Source organism: Solanum dulcamara, chromosome 12 (assembly GCF_947179165.1).
Source record: "Solanum dulcamara chromosome 12, daSolDulc1.2, whole genome shotgun sequence".
Lineage (NCBI taxonomy): Eukaryota > Viridiplantae > Streptophyta > Magnoliopsida > Solanales > Solanaceae > Solanum > Solanum dulcamara.
Window position 1 is genome coordinate 66,881,169 of NC_077248.1, and position 18,056 is coordinate 66,899,224.

The 18,056-nt window shown below is 35.1% G+C and overlaps 1 protein-coding gene across 1 annotated transcript; it reads left to right on the forward strand.

The window, feature by feature from the left end:
• The first annotated feature begins 849 nt into the window (after positions 1-849).
• On the forward strand, positions 850-10,025 carry LOC129877421 (uncharacterized). Its single transcript, XM_055952919.1, has 9 exons — positions 850-1,147; positions 1,834-1,905; positions 2,854-2,943; positions 3,405-3,447; positions 8,712-8,818; positions 9,043-9,138; positions 9,224-9,414; positions 9,541-9,610; positions 9,763-10,025. The coding sequence occupies exons 1-9, from the start codon at positions 947-949 to the stop codon at positions 9,859-9,861; spliced, it is 969 nt and encodes a 322-aa protein (XP_055808894.1). The 5' UTR covers positions 850-946; the 3' UTR covers positions 9,862-10,025.
• Positions 10,026-18,056: the final 8,031 nt, after the last annotated feature.

The following is an 18,056-nucleotide window of genomic DNA, read 5'->3' on the forward strand; positions in this document are numbered from 1 at the left end:
CAATAACATAATATATAAAACTTTTTGAGAATTATAGAAAAGGAAAAGAAAATTAGATTTAACCTATTTTGGTGTATTGATATCAAATAACATTTAAAGAGAACAAATCCTTTGAGAATTATTATCCTAATATTTAAGAATTTAAAATTAATTAAACTTCTAATTATTAAAAATATTTACTTACAAAATATTTTTCTTTTAAAATTTTTTGTTTTTTGAATTATGCTTAAAATACTATACTAACATTTAAGCAAAAAGAAAAGAAAAGGTCAAAAAAACCGAAAGAATATAAAAAGAGAATCGAAAAAAGGGAATTGCCGACGAAATTGCCAGAAGAGAGTATTGGAATGAATAAGAGAAGTTTTCAAATGGTGAACTCGACGTCCACTTGGCGTTGGATCAAACTCAGGAAAACAAAGTTAAGTTATTACTTATGATTTCAATAATATTCATATTTTTAATATAATGCTTCACTTACAATACAATCAAAAGGCCTACCACGGAAATTGCAAATGCGTCGATCAAAAAAACTTTCAAATTTAGCTAGAAAAATTTACTTAAATATTTAAGGTTAGAATGCTTGAACTTTTTATTCTACTTCTTTCTAATTTTATGATATTGATGATTTCTATTGTTAATTTTGGTGCTAACACTTGTGGAGATCATATAATACAAAATAAAAATAAGTAAATTGTATTGATTTTACTTTTTAATTGGTAGATGTGATATCATGTGGATAATTTTTATCTTAAACATAACGTACACTTGACTAGTAATCTAAAAATCGATTTGGTGGGTTAAGTGTTTTTTTGAAACGTGGACACGTCTACATATTGCCACGGTTTTGAATGAAACGGTGGAGTTTGTCTTTGTTTAGTCCGCAAACAGAAGAAAAAGGAGAGAAAAAAGGCAGAGAAAGCGAAAGGAGAAAAACGAGAAAAGAGAAATGGCGAACTTACCTCAGTCTTTCTCAGTCGGCATCGGCGGAGGTTTCGGAGGTTTCGGAGGAGGATCTTCGTCGTCATCGTCGTCTTTCGGTGCCGGAGCTCCGGCTAACAACGATCGCAACATGCAATCCGCTGAACAGCTTGTGCTTGATCTCAGCAACCCTGAGCTTCGTGAAAATGCTCTTTTAGAGCTTTCTAAGGTTTAATTCTATCACTTTAGAGGTTAATTTTCGTGTTTTTGTTTTACTTTTGTATCGTTTTAATCTTTCTATTGACTCATCGAGCATGATTTTGTATAATTCAATTATGAATTACGGTGAAGTTGTGTTTAATTGAGAGTTATGGACCCAGGGCTAAAGTTTGAGAATAGAAGAAGAATGGAGATGCTAAGTTTTGATGACTGTATAGACGGTTGTCACTTCAGAGAGTTGAATTGTAATTGGATTCACCAAAAATTGAAATGGAAAATGATTTTGTTGACTGCAGAAGGTATCTGTTCGATGTTTGTTGAGAATAGGAGGAAAAAAAGAGGTTAAGAGGTTTACTTCAATGTTTCATTTAGCCGTCGTATCGTTTAATTCTTTCTATCTACTCCTCGGGGCATGGTTTAGTATAATTCAATTCTGGATAATGGTAAAGTTCTGTTTAATTAAGAGTTTAGAGCTAAAGTTTGAGAATATTAGAAGAATGGAGATACGAGGTTTTGATGGCTATTAGATGCTTGTCACTTCACAGAGTTGAATTGTAATTCGATTCACTGAAAATTGTAATTATATATGTGGAACAACAAATAATTTGACATTTTGATTGGCTATCATTTTGCTGTTTTGCTGAATAGTATTAAGATTTACCTAAAATACTTATTGTTTTTGTTTTCCTTTTCCAGAAGAGGGAGCTTTTCCAAGATCTGGCCCCTTTGTTGTGGAATTCATGTGCTACTATCGCTGCACTCCTACAGGTATTTTGAGAAGTTTTCGATTATAATTCTAGAGTTCATCTCATCTCTCAGACACACATGAATGTTAAAGTACCACTCCCCACTGTAATTCCAGCATTTCTTCACGCACATTTCTTTAGTAATCACTGATTACCTATGCTTCACACTGCACCATTAAAAGCAAGGAATAAAAGGAAGCATCTGAATGACCTTTCAATTGGGGTTACTGAGGAATTCAAATGGTTAAAATTGAAAATGTCTTGTAGAGTCCCAGGTTTTTCCCCCTTAACATCTTGTAGAGTCTTAGGATGATAAAAGAAGTTTGTGAAATTTCTGGCTGGGGAGGGAGTGGGAGCTAGTCCCACATTGGCCCATGGCGGCTTCCCTTGTTGTAGTTTGTACTTAGCTCATTCCAATAATGGAAACTGCCCAATGTATGTCACTTTCATTGTGTTGTTGGATTGCTTTATCACTGGCTAGAACAAAGATGGAATAAAATGATTTGAGGTAAAAATTGGAAATAAAAATACAGGGATAGTCTCAAAAAGAATCCTGATGTGCTTTTCCTTATTGGTTGGATGTAGATGAAACCGGTGGAGCCAAAACGCCACTTCGAGGAAACATTAACCCAAAATATGAAAATATCACCACTAGAAGGAGAAACTATTCTGTCATATAAATCTAATCTCGATTTAACTGCTTTTCTACCTTGGCCCAGCTTAGATGGTAAAAAGAAGCTACTATATGTAGTTGGTTGTATGCTTTATCAGAACCAATATTCTTGGTTCTGTTAAAATAAATCTTTCTACCATGATGAGATTCTGGACTTCTATTCTCAACTATTTCATTCGTATTTCTCGACCGTCTATTGTATACATTTCTTGTCCAACTATTTGATTCTTATTTCTATAGTGTGGAAGTCACTAGCTGTTTCTACAGGGTTGTAAACGTTAATTTGCATGTTTGCAGGAGATAATTTTTATCTACCCTGTTTTGTCACCTCCAACTCTGACTCCTGCACAATCCAACAGAGTTTGTAATGCACTAGCACTTCTTCAGGTATATAAACTTCTTTTCCTTATGGGCTTTTTCTCAGTGGTTCTTGATACTGTTTCTATTATTTTTTCTTGTTGTTAATCTTTAAAATAATGAGTTATTGTCATTATATGATTTCCTTATAATGATTAAATGTTCAGCAGTAGGTGTAGAAAATTGGATATGTTTGGGGTTGTGTTAATATGTATCAAGAGATGTGGAGGGTGAACACAATAGACTGGAAGGTGTACAATTTTTTTTCCCTTGTAAAAGGAATACCTGTTCATAGTGAAGTAGTTTTAAATTTCTTTCTTTCTTGGAGCATGGAAGTATCACCTCCAAATATCTATTGTTATCATAGTATACGTGCTTTAAGATGTAATTGTATTCCCATTATGCCTCTGATATTTAGTTTTTTTGCTGGTCAAGGTCAAATCTTCTATCCTTCCTATTGAAATAGTTTCTCGTTGCTTTCTATTTTGCAGTGCGTGGCCTCTCATCCTGACACCAGAATGTTGTTCCTCAATGGTAAAGATTCTCCTTTTTTTTTAAAAAAAGTTCTCTTATCCGTTTGTCAATGGCAATAAGCTTGGCCTTTTTGATATACAAAAAAGCCTTTTCTGACTGTACTTTTAGGTGGAATGTCGTTGGAAAGCTAGAAAATTGTTTCCTATGTTGATTTGCAGTTGCTTTGAGATGCAAATTCTTTCCATAACAATGACACGGACACAAAAATCTCAACACTCCTCATAGTTACATCTCTTATACCTCAGGCACTTGCTTAGTGCTTTTTCACTTTCCTCGAGTGTAAATATTCCCAGTCAAATATTAGCCATTTGTAAAATAATTTCAACATTATTAAAGTATTTTTGTTGACTAGATATTTATATATGAAAGAATAAAGTACATGTTTTTGTGAAGGATCAATATTGATCATCATATCATGACTTGTTTTTCAAGGTCAAGATTAATTGTTTCATCTGAATCTTGAAAGATGAAGTATAAGTCTTTTAACATATACATATTATTTTTTACTTATTTTGCTTTTATGAGTACAAAAATGTAATAAAGCATATCTTATCTAATACTTTTTCATAACTGATATTCATAGTGTATGTTCCTATCAACAAAATAGATTCAAACCTACTGAATCAGCATAGGAAAGCTCCTGAGAAAATTAAATCTGATAATAACCCATACTTCCCCGTCACAATTTATGCGACACTTTTTACTTTGTGAGAGTTGGTCGGAAGAATTTTTGAATCTTAGGTCAACTCAATATTTTAACCTTAAATCTAGATATCCAAAAGCTACTCAAGTAAACCATAAATTGCATTTCTTCAAAATACCTTAGAATATTGATCAAATTTACATAGTTTAAAAAGCTGAAGCGCCACAAATTGAGAAGAGGTAGTAGCAAGGCCTCTTTTCAATGAAGTCCTTAGACCTTACTCGACATATTACTCCTTTTATATCTTAACCACATTACACTCGTCGTACTGTAATTCCAGAGTCACTTTTTCCAAAACACGCATTTCTAAGAAAATTAAGTATTTCCTTTCCAATTCAAAGTCTCTGCCTGATAATAAAAATAAACTAAAAGAAAGCAATAACAATCTGTGATATAATGGTCTACGAACAACAATAGTATAATGTTGTGTGCTTTCCTACAACTAATTTGCACATATAATAAATGTTGTATCAAATGTGTAACTAACATTATCTTTGATAGGGGTTGAACAAAATAATTATGTTAGTCAAATATTAATGGAAGTGTATCCGAGTATCTTAACCAGAAGGATAGTTTGATCAACTTCTCCTAAAGAGGAAAAATAAGTGACATTTAGGTGTGTTCGGTATGAAGGACAATGTTTTATGAAAAATGTTTTCTAGGAAAATAAGTGGTTTCTTACTTATTTTCTTGTGTTCGATGATATGCCCAAACTTACACCTCAATTAAGAAGTATAAAGCGACCGCTGTCAAATATAGAACCCAACTAGGTTAGGGTCGATCCCACAAGGAATGCGGAGGAAATAATTCTACTAGCACTTACACTAGCACTTATGTTCAGTTGTAGTCGATATTTCCCGAAAGTAAAAATGCATTAAGTAAAGTAGGGTCTTGGTTCAAATTAGTAATTAGTAGCCGTGTTTGCAATCGCAAAGGAAAACAGACTTAAAGTTGTGAATAATATATGGAAGTAGCTAGGACTGTGTTCCTTATGACATTGCAACTCAGTAGGCATATCGTATCAATAATCCTTGCTCAATGCGTAGCATGCAAAATCTAGCAAGTTAATGACACCTAAATGCCTTTCGACCCCCTATTAGATGAGTTTCACTCGTCACTTCTCAGTCTCAGAGTGTATGACCAACTAACCTTTTCTTTTGACCTCAGAAGACTATCCCCTCTTGGGCTCAAGTCCTTAGGCGGTTGTTTGGAGTTCCGAATCTTTGTTGTAGTTATTTTTTCCTAATCACTACTCCTCTCCCAAGCAAGTATTGAATATATGCGAGTTTTAATGCGTGCACTCGTTAAAAATCAATCAAAGCAAAGATAACAACAATGCATGCTAATACATTGATCAAGAATTACTCATACTTGACCCACATTATTACCTAGTCATGGTTCTCACAACCCTAGTTGTGGAGTTTAGTTGCTCATGTTCGCGAGAACAAAATTATGAATTTGTGTAGAATACATGTAACAAATACTTCTGATAATTAAACAACCAATCTCGAAGTAACAAAGGAATAATGAATCAAAAGGTGAGCAATAATATTAATCTCGTCAAACTCTTGAAAATATCGTTCACAATGCTCCAAATCTGCATTCAGAATGCGTAAAAAATAATAATAAACCCTAACATGGGCTATTTATAGACATACTCAAGCCCTAAACAAAATAGGAAAAGTTTAATTCGGCACTTGTTCATGCTCAACCTTCACGGCCCGTACAGAGGTTCACGGTCCGTATAGGTGCTCGTGAACTTCGACTTAGCTTCATAACTGGCTTTGACCTTCCCTCTCCATGGGCATCTCTACGGGTCGTATAGCTTTACACGGCCCGTGAAGGGTCTCGTATAGATTCCTTCTTGTTTCCTTCACTTTTCTTTCACGGACAACATTACAGAGCGTATAAGCTTTCACGGTCCGTATAGGGTTTCGTGACACCTGCCTTAGCCTTTTCTTAATCTTCTCAGCACACCTTTTACAGGCAAGTTCATGGACCGTCCAAACTTTTACGGTCCGTATATGGTCTCGTGGATTGCCCCCAGCTTCATTTCCTCAGCTTTTGCTCTCCAAGTGCCTTGATTTACTTTTCCTGCACATTTACACAAAAACAGATCATATCTACATAAACATGCTCAGGATTTCACAATAATCCTTTGTTTTGAGTATCGATAGTGCCGTAAATTCACGGCACATCATTCAGTAGTAAATCTATTATTCTATAAGTATTTTTATGTAATATAGGAAAAGAATATGGGAGATGGTGATGGGGTGGTGGCGACAGGGGTGGGTGAAAATAAGGTGTGTTGGAGGGTGTGGGGAGGACATAATCAATGTGGAATGCTAATTGTAGAACTTATTTTCCTTATTTCCATTAGGTAAGTCATTTTCCTCATTTGTAAATTGTAAGGATCTTGTTTTCCTAGAGAAAATATTTCCAAAAATTGACTAACAAACATGACAAAATTGAAAAACATTTTCTGGAAAATGTTTTCCTCCCTGCCAAACATATCCTTGCTAATTCCTGCAATTTCGTTATCGATAACCATTTTGCACCACTTTGTTATCAAGCAGATGCATATAAAAAAAGAGTAAGTGATAATTAATAATACATCTTATAACTAGTATTCGTTAATGAAGGTGTTACTGCAATTTAGATCCCTGTCAATAACATGGTTCATGTGTATATGAATCCAGACCAAGACCAAAAGAAACGATTCATGTGTATACAAATTACACAATTCCTTGTAAACCTTGTCCACTTTCTTTAGGGCTTTCATTGACAAATGTTTGTGTTTTTTCTCTACTCTCTCAAATTACTTGCAGTACTTTGTTATTCTTGTGCTTCAACATCTTTAATTCACATTCATGACTTTTTTTTCCTCATCATGTAGTATTGTATTTGTTTACGATGAGTATAGTAAGTACTTTCTATTTTGAGTACAAAACAAAAAAGAATGTTAAAAGTACAAAAAAGCGAACTTTAAAATTTCAACTTTCCAAGAGTTAAAGTTTTAAAGAGATTGAACATAAACAGAAATAGAATTATTATGGGAAACTTATTTAAAATATTTCCGATAAAAACTCTTTTCTCCAATAAAGCATACAACGCAAGTAGTGTTTAGAATTTGCACCAGAATTCATTCGGCAACCGCACTCTTCATGATTTATAAATTTGTAACTGTGTGTATGATCTGGTCCATTGTGAACTCAAGTGATTCAGTTTTCGTCCCTTAAAATGGAGTATAATGCGATTATATTGTGCTTCGGTGTGATAAGGCACGTATCTTCCATACTTATTCAAGGAGGAAGAAGCGAAGAAAGATAGGAGAAGATAATGATTTGCATCTTCTCAAATTCTTTGAGGTTTCACGTATGGAGGATTGATCAGTTTCTTACCGTTATTAGGAGTTATTTGACAGTTCCTTATAGTTACTAGAAGTTATGTGTCTTTATCCGAAATGGTATGAAGTAATTATAGTTAGCTACTTATATAATAATAGACCCAGTAATGTGTAGGCAGGTGGTAATATGTCTTTTATATGCAGAAAGATTGTTCTAAGAGATACGAGGTACTTGTGTCTCTCTTTGTATTTTCTATTGTTCTAAGAGATACAAGATATCTCTTTTATCCAATATAAAACTTTGGTTTCTATCACGGTGTCTTTAGTAGGCTGATTGATTAGTGATTGGTAGTCCATAAAGTTGCACAATTTAACACTTCAAGAAAGAAAAAGTGTAGAAAGCAGATTAGTACTTGGCTTGGGGTTTGTTTGTAGCCGTTTGGTATTTAACGCATCCCTTCATATGATGTAGCGTTTCATTTTTCTTGTGGCAAGAGGAATGTTGGAATGTGGGGATCTTCAAAGAGGTGTCTGTTGTGTGTATATGCAGGTTTTTTAAAAAATAATAATAAGGGTATTTTTGGAATTGAACTTTCAAGTTAGGTTTCATGTTTTTAATATAAACTAGAGAGAACTCTTATTTACTTGTCAAAGGGCATTCCACGGACAATAGTCAAAGAATAAGATCCAAATAGCATCACATTAATGCTATTTTGCATTCGTTTGATAAAGCTTTGGAGGAGAATTGGAATTTGATTTACATATGAAGACATTATACTTGGATTTATCTTATACTACTATTTATAGTAAAAAGAAAATTATACTTGGGTTTTCTTTTCCTTGGAATTCACAACTGTCGAGTAATGAAGACAATCCTTCCTTGGCAGTCACTGATGTCCATAAAGAGGAAGAAATGAAGATTACATGTTTGTGGCCTTAGGATCATTGAAGCGCTGGTCGGTGCAACACAAGAACGTAGTCTTAGATAACTTCCGCAGCCCCATATTATTCATGTACAATGCTTTTGTAATCTTCAAAAACTTACAAGTACATCTCCAAAAAAAAGAAAAGAACCAAATAAAATGAACTTAATAATGACGTGTTCTCGAGATCTGGATAGACTTTTGTGTGATGATAATTTTAATTGTGATCCTTCATAGTTGTGATATTTGGTTTCCCTTGAATAAATCCTTCTGACAGTTTTCTACTTTGCAGCACACATTCCTTTGTATCTGTACCCCTTTCTTAATACAACAAGCAAGTCAAGACCTTTTGAATATCTGAGGCTCACAAGCTTAGGTGTTATTGGTGCCCTCGTGAAGGTAATATGTCTACTGTATTTCGTGTGCCTCTTCTTCTACTTACATTGTTAGTATAAAGATTTCATTGATGATCATATCTACTGGGAATGACATGAGAAGGAAACCATGACCAGTTATAATTTCAGGAGCTAAAGATGCTATGTATTGTATTCATAACATACCTTAATCAATTGTTATTCGAAAGCTTTAAAAGTACTTTGTTTCTTTTGATTTTCTCTGTGCAGGTTGATGACACTGAAGTTATCAGTTTTCTACTTTCAACAGAAATAATTCCGCTGTGCTTGCGCACGATGGAGATGGGGAGTGAACTATCCAAAACAGTTGGTGCTTCCCCAAGACAGTTTCCAATTACATCCTCCCCGGCTTAATTAGATTTTCATGCATCTAATCTATTCATGTCGACAGGTTGCAACTTTCATTGTGCAAAAAATTCTTCTGGATGACGTGGGTCTGGATTACATCTGTACCACAGCGGAAAGGTTTTTTGCAGTAGCCCGAGTTCTGGGGAATATGGTAGGTGCACTTGCTGAACAACCTTCATCAAGGTTGCTGAAACACATAATTAGGTGCTATCTTCGTTTGTCAGATAATCCAAGGTTAGTTTTCTGTATGACACCATCCCAGTTTTCCTTTCAGCTTGCTTATGTGTGATATATCACAGCCCTCTTTGGTCTTTCTCATTTCTGTGTGGCTAAAGGCGATGTGCATGGCTTTTATGGCAGGGCATGTGATGCACTGAGAAGTTGTCTTCCTGATATGCTCAGAGATACCACTTTCAGCAGTTGTCTTCGTGTACGTAATACTTGGCAATATAAGTAGCTCCTACCCCTTCCTCCCCCCTCCCACCAGGCTTTTCCATGAGCGATCATGAAGTAATCCTTTTCTGGCTCTTGACCCTTGTTGTTTGTTCTGACTGACTGTTTTTTTTTGCGTTATGTTATCAGGAGGATCCAACGACGAGGAGGTGGCTGCAACAATTGCTCCTTGCTGTTAATGGGAATCGGGTTGCTCTACAGGCTGGAGGATTTGATCATATGCTGTGAACTGAATTCATATAAATAGAACTTAAGTTAAGACTTCCTGGGATCTTTAGTTGGAGTATTTTCGTAATGCATTTCCGCACTTCTATGTAGTGCATTATGTGAATTATTATGAAGATTATTATTAGGAGATTGGGAAAAGACATGCATGCTCCTCTTCTCTTCTCCTTCACGCCCTCCTATTTTTCTTCTTCTTCATTTTTTTCTTATCACAGCCACTACTTTCTTGCTATGGCTGGTGGGGAAAATGGTTTCTTTATGGTAATTTTTTGAGAGAAAATCAGAAAACAAGGTTGAGGGATGGAATCCACAACTAAGATTGGGCGAAGTTGTCCAATAAAATATGTGGCTCGTTGGTGAAATTTTTTTGGGAGAGACTTTTGAAATTGATTAATCCTTGCTTCCACCATTAAATATGTCAAGTCAAGCTTTGATTATTCAATTTATTTATGTGTTTTTGTTGATTGTGAGCGCATGAAATACGAAATTTTCCATAACCTTCTTTTTCTCTGTAAAAAGTTCTGTGATTTGCACAAAATCCAATCTTTAAATCTGTTTTTATGGATCTGTCTTCCTCTCTGTAAAAATCCTCTAGATTATGCTCAAAATCAGTGAATAAATCGAGCACCAATTTCTTAATTGTCAATTAAGATCTTTATCAATAAATATTGATAATTGTATTATTTTTTGGTGTTGGAGGATGGAATTGGTGGTTAGGGGTGATGATTTTTTGTGATAGTGATGGTTTGTGATATTTGATGATGGGTGACGCATTTAGGTAGTGATGATTGTTGCAATTTTTGGTGGTGGTGGACTTGATGGTGAGTTGTAAAGAAGATTAAATTGGATGAAATTGTTGCTTTGCTTTGATGATTTTTTATCAATAATGAAGGAAGAAGGGAATGACATTGTTGGTGGTTTTCTTAAAAACAAAAATGAAGTCATTAAGGTAAGAATGAGAGAAAACAAAAGCAAAAATGATTGGAAAAAAGTGAATAAATAAATAAATTATACCTGTAGGTTTACATCGATTTGGCAGGAGCATGTAAATTATGTTGAATCGTGTGACTAACTTAGTATGTTTGTGGGGATAATTTCACTTTTTATAAGAATAAGTATGCAATAGATTGTTGTACTAGTTTGAGTGTGAAATCGACTTTTCGGAACAAGTTTGAGTTGAAATTTATGTCTTTTACCATAGGAGATTAAAAATGTTATTGGACCTTTTAGCAAACCTTTTTTGTTAAGAAAATTTTCACTTGATATTCTGTATTTATTTTGGTGTTCATTAATTAGAAAGTCTAATTTTTGAGGTAAAGTGTTTTTTACTTCAATCCAACTTTCTGATTAAGTATACAAGAATACTTATTATTTCACCACAAATATTTTTGATCGTTATAACAAACTTTTTTGAAACAGATATGAATGCAATTTAAATGCCAGAAAGATGACTACATTTATGAGTCGACTTCCAATGTTTAATGGAGTCCTCCATGTTATTAGGGCTCAAATTAAAGATGATTTCTTATTTTAATATCACATCTTGGACAATAATATTTAATTGGTGTTATAAAATAAGACTAAATCAATAATTTAATAACGATAAAATAAGAGCACGAGAGATTAAAAGAAATAGAGAAGAGAAAGTATTGCTATATCTGGGTATCTATCATTACAAAGAAATAGCTATATTTATAGCTAAAAACCAAGTGGGCAATTTGCCCACTTTGAGTGGGCCCCACTTAGGAAAAAGACACCCATTAAAGAGACATTCACCATAATTTAACACTCCTTGGATGTCTACAAAAAAAAATCTAATGAAACAACAAATATAGAGAGAGTTATTTTGAACACCATAGATGTTGTGCCTCGTTAAAACCCTACTTAGGAAAAACCCAGTAGGAAAAAGCCTAGTGAAGAAAAAAGAGCACACATATGGTAATACGCTTTGGGTGCTGCCTCATTAAAAACCTTACCAGGAAAATCTAGTTGGACAAAACCTTGGTTAAAGGAAAAAGAGTGCAGCGCGTATTTTACTCCCCCTGATAAAAATTTCATTTGATATTTTGGAAACAGCGCATTCCAATCTTATATCTTACCTTTTCAAAAGTTGATGTTGGTAATGCCTTTATAAATAAATCTGCAAGATTATCATTTGAACGAACTTGTTGTACATCAATATCACCATTCTTCTGAAGATCATGTGTGAAGAATAATTTTGGTGAAATGTGTTTCGTTCTGTCTTCTTTTATAAGCCACCTTTTAATTGAGCTATGCACGCGACATTGTTTTCGAATATAACTGTGGTACTTTAACATTATTTTTTCAGGCCGCATCTTTCTTTGATGAAACACATTCTCTACTTGCTTCTTGAATTGCTATTATTTCAGCATGATTTGAAAAAGTAGCAACAATAGACTACTTTGTAGATCGCCATGATATAGCAGTTTCTTCGTGTGTAAATAGATAGCTTGTCTGAGATCGAGCTTTATGTAGGTCTGATAAATAACTTGCATTTGCATAACCAATAAGGTTTGCGCAACCTTTATTAGTATAAAACAAACTCATATCAATAGTACCTTTCAGGTATCGCAAAATATGTTTGATATCGTTCTAATGTCTTTGCGTTGGGGATGAACTATACCTTGCCAGCATATTAACAGAGAATGTTAGATCAGGCCTGGTGGCGTTAGCAAGATATATAAGTGCACCAATAGTACTAAGATATGTTACTTCAGGACCAAGAAGTTCTTCATCCTCTTCTGGAGGCCAAAATAGATCTTTTTCCACTTCAAGTGATCGAACAACATTGGAGTACTTAATGGATGCGCTTTATCCATGTAAAATCGTTTTAAGATTTTCTCAGTGTAGGCAGATTGATGGACAAAGACCCCGTCTGCTAAATGTTCAATTTGCAGACCTAGACAAAATTTTGTCTTTCCAAGATCTTTCATCTCAAATTCTTTCTTTAGATATTCAATCGCCTTTTAGACCTCTTCAGGGGTTCCAATGAGATTTATGTCATCAACATAAATGGCGAGTATAACAAACTCGGATTCCATTTTCTTAATAAAAATACATGGACAAATAACATCATTTATATAGCCTTCATTTATTAAGTACTCACATAGGCGATTATACCACATACGCCCTGATTGTTTTAGACCATATAATGATCTTTGCAGTTTTATTGAGTACATCTCCTGAGACTTATTACATGTTTCAGGCAATTTTAATCCTTTTGGATTTTTATGTAAATTTCATTATCAAGTAAACCATAAAGGTAAGCTGTAACTACATCCATTAGATATATTTCAAGATTGTTATGTACAACTAAACTGATGAGATATCAAAAAGTTATTCCATCCATAACGGGTGAATATGTTTCTTCATAGTTGACCCCGGGTCTTTGAGAGAATCCTTGTGCAACAAGGCATGCCTTGTATCTTACAATTTCATTTTTCTCATTTCGTTTTCGCACAAAAACCATTTATAGCCAACTAGTTTTACACTTTCAGGAGTTTGGACTACATGTCCAAAAACCTCACGTTTAGAAAGTGAGTCTAATTCTGATTGAATTGTCTTTTGCCATTCTGGCCAATCACATCTATGTCGACATTCTTCGACGGATTTAGGCTCAAGACTTTCACTATCTTGCATGAGGTTAATTGCAATATTATATAAAAAAATATTATCCACCGTAATTTTCGATCGGTTAAAATTTATCTCACCACCGGTAGAACTTATTGAAAGTTCTTCATTCACTTGAGTCTCGGGTTTACTGATTTCTTCAGAAATATCAGGATTACTCAAATCTTGACCTTCTTCAGGAGATTCTTGTGTAGTATCATCTTTATTATTTCTCACGCTTCTCTTTCTAGGATTTTTATCCTTTGAACCCAATGGTCTACCACCCTTCTGGCGTGTTTGGGATTCAGAAGTTATGCTACTTGTAGATGGTCCTTTTGGTACATCAATCTAGATAGGCATATTCACTACATGGATATGTGATTAGTTATCCATTTCAAATCACTAAATGCATCTGGCATTTGATTTGTTATTTTCTGTAAGTGGATGATCTTCTGGACCTCTTGCTCACATGTACGGGTACGTGGATCAAATTGAGATAGTGATAAAATTTTCTACGCAATTTCTTTTTTGGGTTCCTTTTTCTCTTTCCCTAATGACGGGAAAATTGTTTCAGCAAATCGACAATCTGCAAATCAAGCAGTGAATAAGTCTCCAATCAACGGTTCAAGGTATCGAATTATGGAGGGTGAGTCAAACCCAACATATATGCCCAACCTTCGTTGAGGGCCCATCTTTGTACGTTGTGGTGGTGCTACAGGCACGTATACCGCACAATCAAAAATTCTTAGATGGGCTATATTTGGCTCATGTCTAAATACTAATTGTGATGGAGAGTATTTTTTATAATGTGTCAGTTTGAGACGTACAAGTGCTATTGCATGTAAGATAGCATGACCCCAAACAGTAATTGACAATTTTGTTTTCATTAGTAGAGGTCTTGCTATCAATTGTAGGCGCTTTATAAATGACTCTGCAAGGACATTTTGAGTATGATAATGAGCAATAGGATGTTTAATTTTTATCCCAATTGATAAGCAATAATCATTAAAATCTTGGGATGTAAATTCTCCAGCATTATCAAGGCGAATGGCCTTAATTAGATAATCTGAGAATTGCACTCTCAATCCTATTAGTTGTGCTAATAATTTCGCAAACGCCAGGTTACGGGATGATAAGAGGCACACACGATATTATCTAGATGATGCATCTATTAGGACCATAAAGTATCTATACAATCCACTAGGTGGATGAATATGTCCACATATATCTTCATGTATACGCTTTAAAAAGCTAGGAGATTCGATGCCAACCTTTGGGGTCGATAGTCTGACAATTAATTTGCCTTGATAACAAGCAGTACATGAAAAATCATCATTCGTAAGAATTTTCTAGTTCTTTAACGAATGTCCATTTGAATTTTCAAGGATTCGTCTCATCATTATTGATCCAGAATGACCTATTCGATCATGCCATAGCACAAATGTATTTAGATCAGTAAACTTCTGGTTTACGATTATATGTGCTTTAATTGCACTAATTTTTACATAATATAGGCCAGACGACAAAGCCGATAATTTTTCCAAAACATATTTCTGGCCTGAAACACTCTTGGTTATACCAAGATATTCAGTATTCATTTCATTTAGTGTCTTAACATGATATCCATTTCTGTGCACTTAGCCGTAAATCCATGGGTAGCCTGACAGATGTACAACCAGAACGAGAAAAGATAGTCTGTGATATTTGCCAGTTAGCTAACCTTGGAGTCCGTTTGGCTGATTCTAGTGATGGTGGAGTTTCTATTCGAGGAGTTGCTGAATCCTCTATCATGGAAGCGGTAAAGCAACGCCAGTATAAAGACCCTATTCTGGCACAGTACCGGGATGAAACCCTTCAAAAGGAAAGGACCTCATTCGAGGTCACACCTGACGGAGTGCTAAGATATAGAGGCAGATTATGCGTACCTGAGATTATAGGGCTACGACAACAGGTTTTGGGAGAGACACACTATGCCCGGTATTCTGTGCATCCAGGGTCGACAAAGATGTATCATGACCTTAGATGTTTATATTGGTGGAATGGCATGAAGAAGGATATAGCAGAGTTTGTAGCCTAGTGCCCAAACTGCCAACAAGTTAAAATTGAGCATCAAAAGCCTGACGGACTATTACAAGAGATGGAAATCCCGACTTGGAAGTGGGAAGCAATTAATATGGATTTTATTATAGGATTACCTCGCACTCCACGGAAGTATGATTCTATATGGGTGATTGTAGATAGGCTGACAAAATCAGCCCACTTTCTTCCAGTTAGAACTACATATTCAGCGGAGGACTATGCGAGGTTATATATCAAAGAGATAGTAAGACTTCATGGGATTCCCATATCTATTATCTCAGACAGAGGGGCTCAGTTTACAGCTAGCTTCTGGAGATCATTTCAGAAGGGATTGGGAACACAAATAAATCTTAATACAGCATTTCACCCTCAGACTGATGGGCAGGCTGAACGCATTATTCAGACGCTAGAAGATATGTTACGGGCCTGTATTATTGACTTTAGAGGTAGTTGGGATGACCATCTGCCACTTATTGAGTTTGCCTATAATAACAGCTACCATTCTAGCATTCAGATGGCACCATATGAGGCTTTATATGGCAGAAAGTGCAGGTCACCTATTGGTTGGTTTGATGTTGGTGAGGCTAAGTTAATCGGACCCGATATGATTTAACAAGCTGTTGATAAGGTCAAGCTTATTCGGGAAAGGTTATTAGCAGCCCAGAATCGACAGAAATCATATGCAGACAATCGACATCGACCCTTACAGTTTCAGGTTAGTGATTGGGTGTTTTTGAAGGTGTCACCCATGAAGGGGGTAATGAGATTCGATAAGAAAGGAAAGCTTAGCCCGCGCTACATTGGCCCTTATCAGGTTATTCGTAGAATAGGCAAGGTTGCCTATGAGTTGGACCTACCATCTGATTTGGAAGCAGTGCACCCTATTTTTCACGTGTCGATGCTTCGCAAATGCATTGGTGATCCTTCTAAAGTATTCCCCATGGATGATATCCAGGTGACGGAGGAGCTTTCTTATGAGGAAAACCCTATAGCTATACTTGATCGCCAAGTCAGAAGGTTACGTACTAAGGATGTGGCTTCCATCAAAGTATTGTGGCGAAATAACAATAGAGAAGAGATGACCTGGAAAGCCGAGGAAGAGATGAAGGATAAGTATCCTCACTTGTTTTCTAAGCCTACAGGTAATCTAAACCTCTCGATTAATTATATTGATTGACATATGAAACTATTTGTTGTTGAAAAAAAAAGCTATTCCCCCAAATTCCTTATAAAACTTTATGAGGTGGGTTTAACATTCGAGGACGAATGTTCTAAAGGGGGGAAGAATGTTACATTCTGTATTTTTGCATCTGGATTATTCGTAAGCTAACGGTTATAAATTCAAGGACTTTTAATTTTGAATTTTAAAAGGACATGATTTTTTATAGATGCCAAGTTATTTGAATAATTTATGTGAAATAAAATACATCTCAAGAAGGACCCTTGAGCCAAGTCAAAGTAGAAGCCATCAAATATTTTTTTCTTAAAGTCACGTTTCGGGTAAGCCAACTTTGGGAGGCCATAACCTCTTTAGAATTTGGGAATTTGGGAAAGCTCTCAAAATGAAAGTTGTAGGTAATTGAAATATCTTTCCAACCATAGGTCGTGGGACGAAATGTGATATCAGAGTAATAATATATAGACATTTTAAGTTTGACAGGCCAAACTAAATAGTGAATTCGGCCCAACCCAATTCTAATTCGGGTCAGGCCCAATACCCACGAAATTAATCTAATTTTTATCTCTTCCTTCATACTTTAGACCAAGAAATATCTGGAAATTTCCAGAGAGAGTAAGAGAAGGGAAAGCTAGAGAGAAACACCAACATCTACCACAATTAAAGCCCCGAATCTCAAAGCTCCCGAAGAGAAAATTGTTGTACGTCGTATTGGCTTCAATTTGAGCTAGATATCATCCAATAAGGAGAATATTTTATGTGGTGCTGCAAATTTAAGGTAATATTAAAGTCTCCTTTTCATTGTTAACAAGTTTAGTTAGAGTTTTAACTGATTAGAACGGAGAAAATAGTGTTATAAACTAGTTTAGTGATTTGTTGAGATTTATGGGTTAAAGGGTTGTTTTAGGTAGCTTAAATAGATGGAATTAGCTTAGTGATGATGTATAATAATGGTTGATATTGTTTTGATGTTGTTGATGAGTTGTTGTTCTTGAATTTGGAGGAAAAAGGTGTATGAAGATTGTGAATGTTCAAACCCGTTTTTGGAATTGAGTAGCTGGTAGTAATTCTGGAATATCTCATTGTGTAGACCTTAGATTTTAGATATTAAACATGTTTTGGAAAGATAATACACGTACCTACAACTCTTATGTTTATGTTGTAGTCTATATCTACTGTTATTATATCGAAAAATGAGGATGAATCATAAGACAAATTCTGTCCAGATTCTGGATTGCAAAAATCCCTCATGTATACCTGTTAGTGTTTTGATGATATCTCTTTGTAGAAAATGAGTTTTGAGTGGATTTCT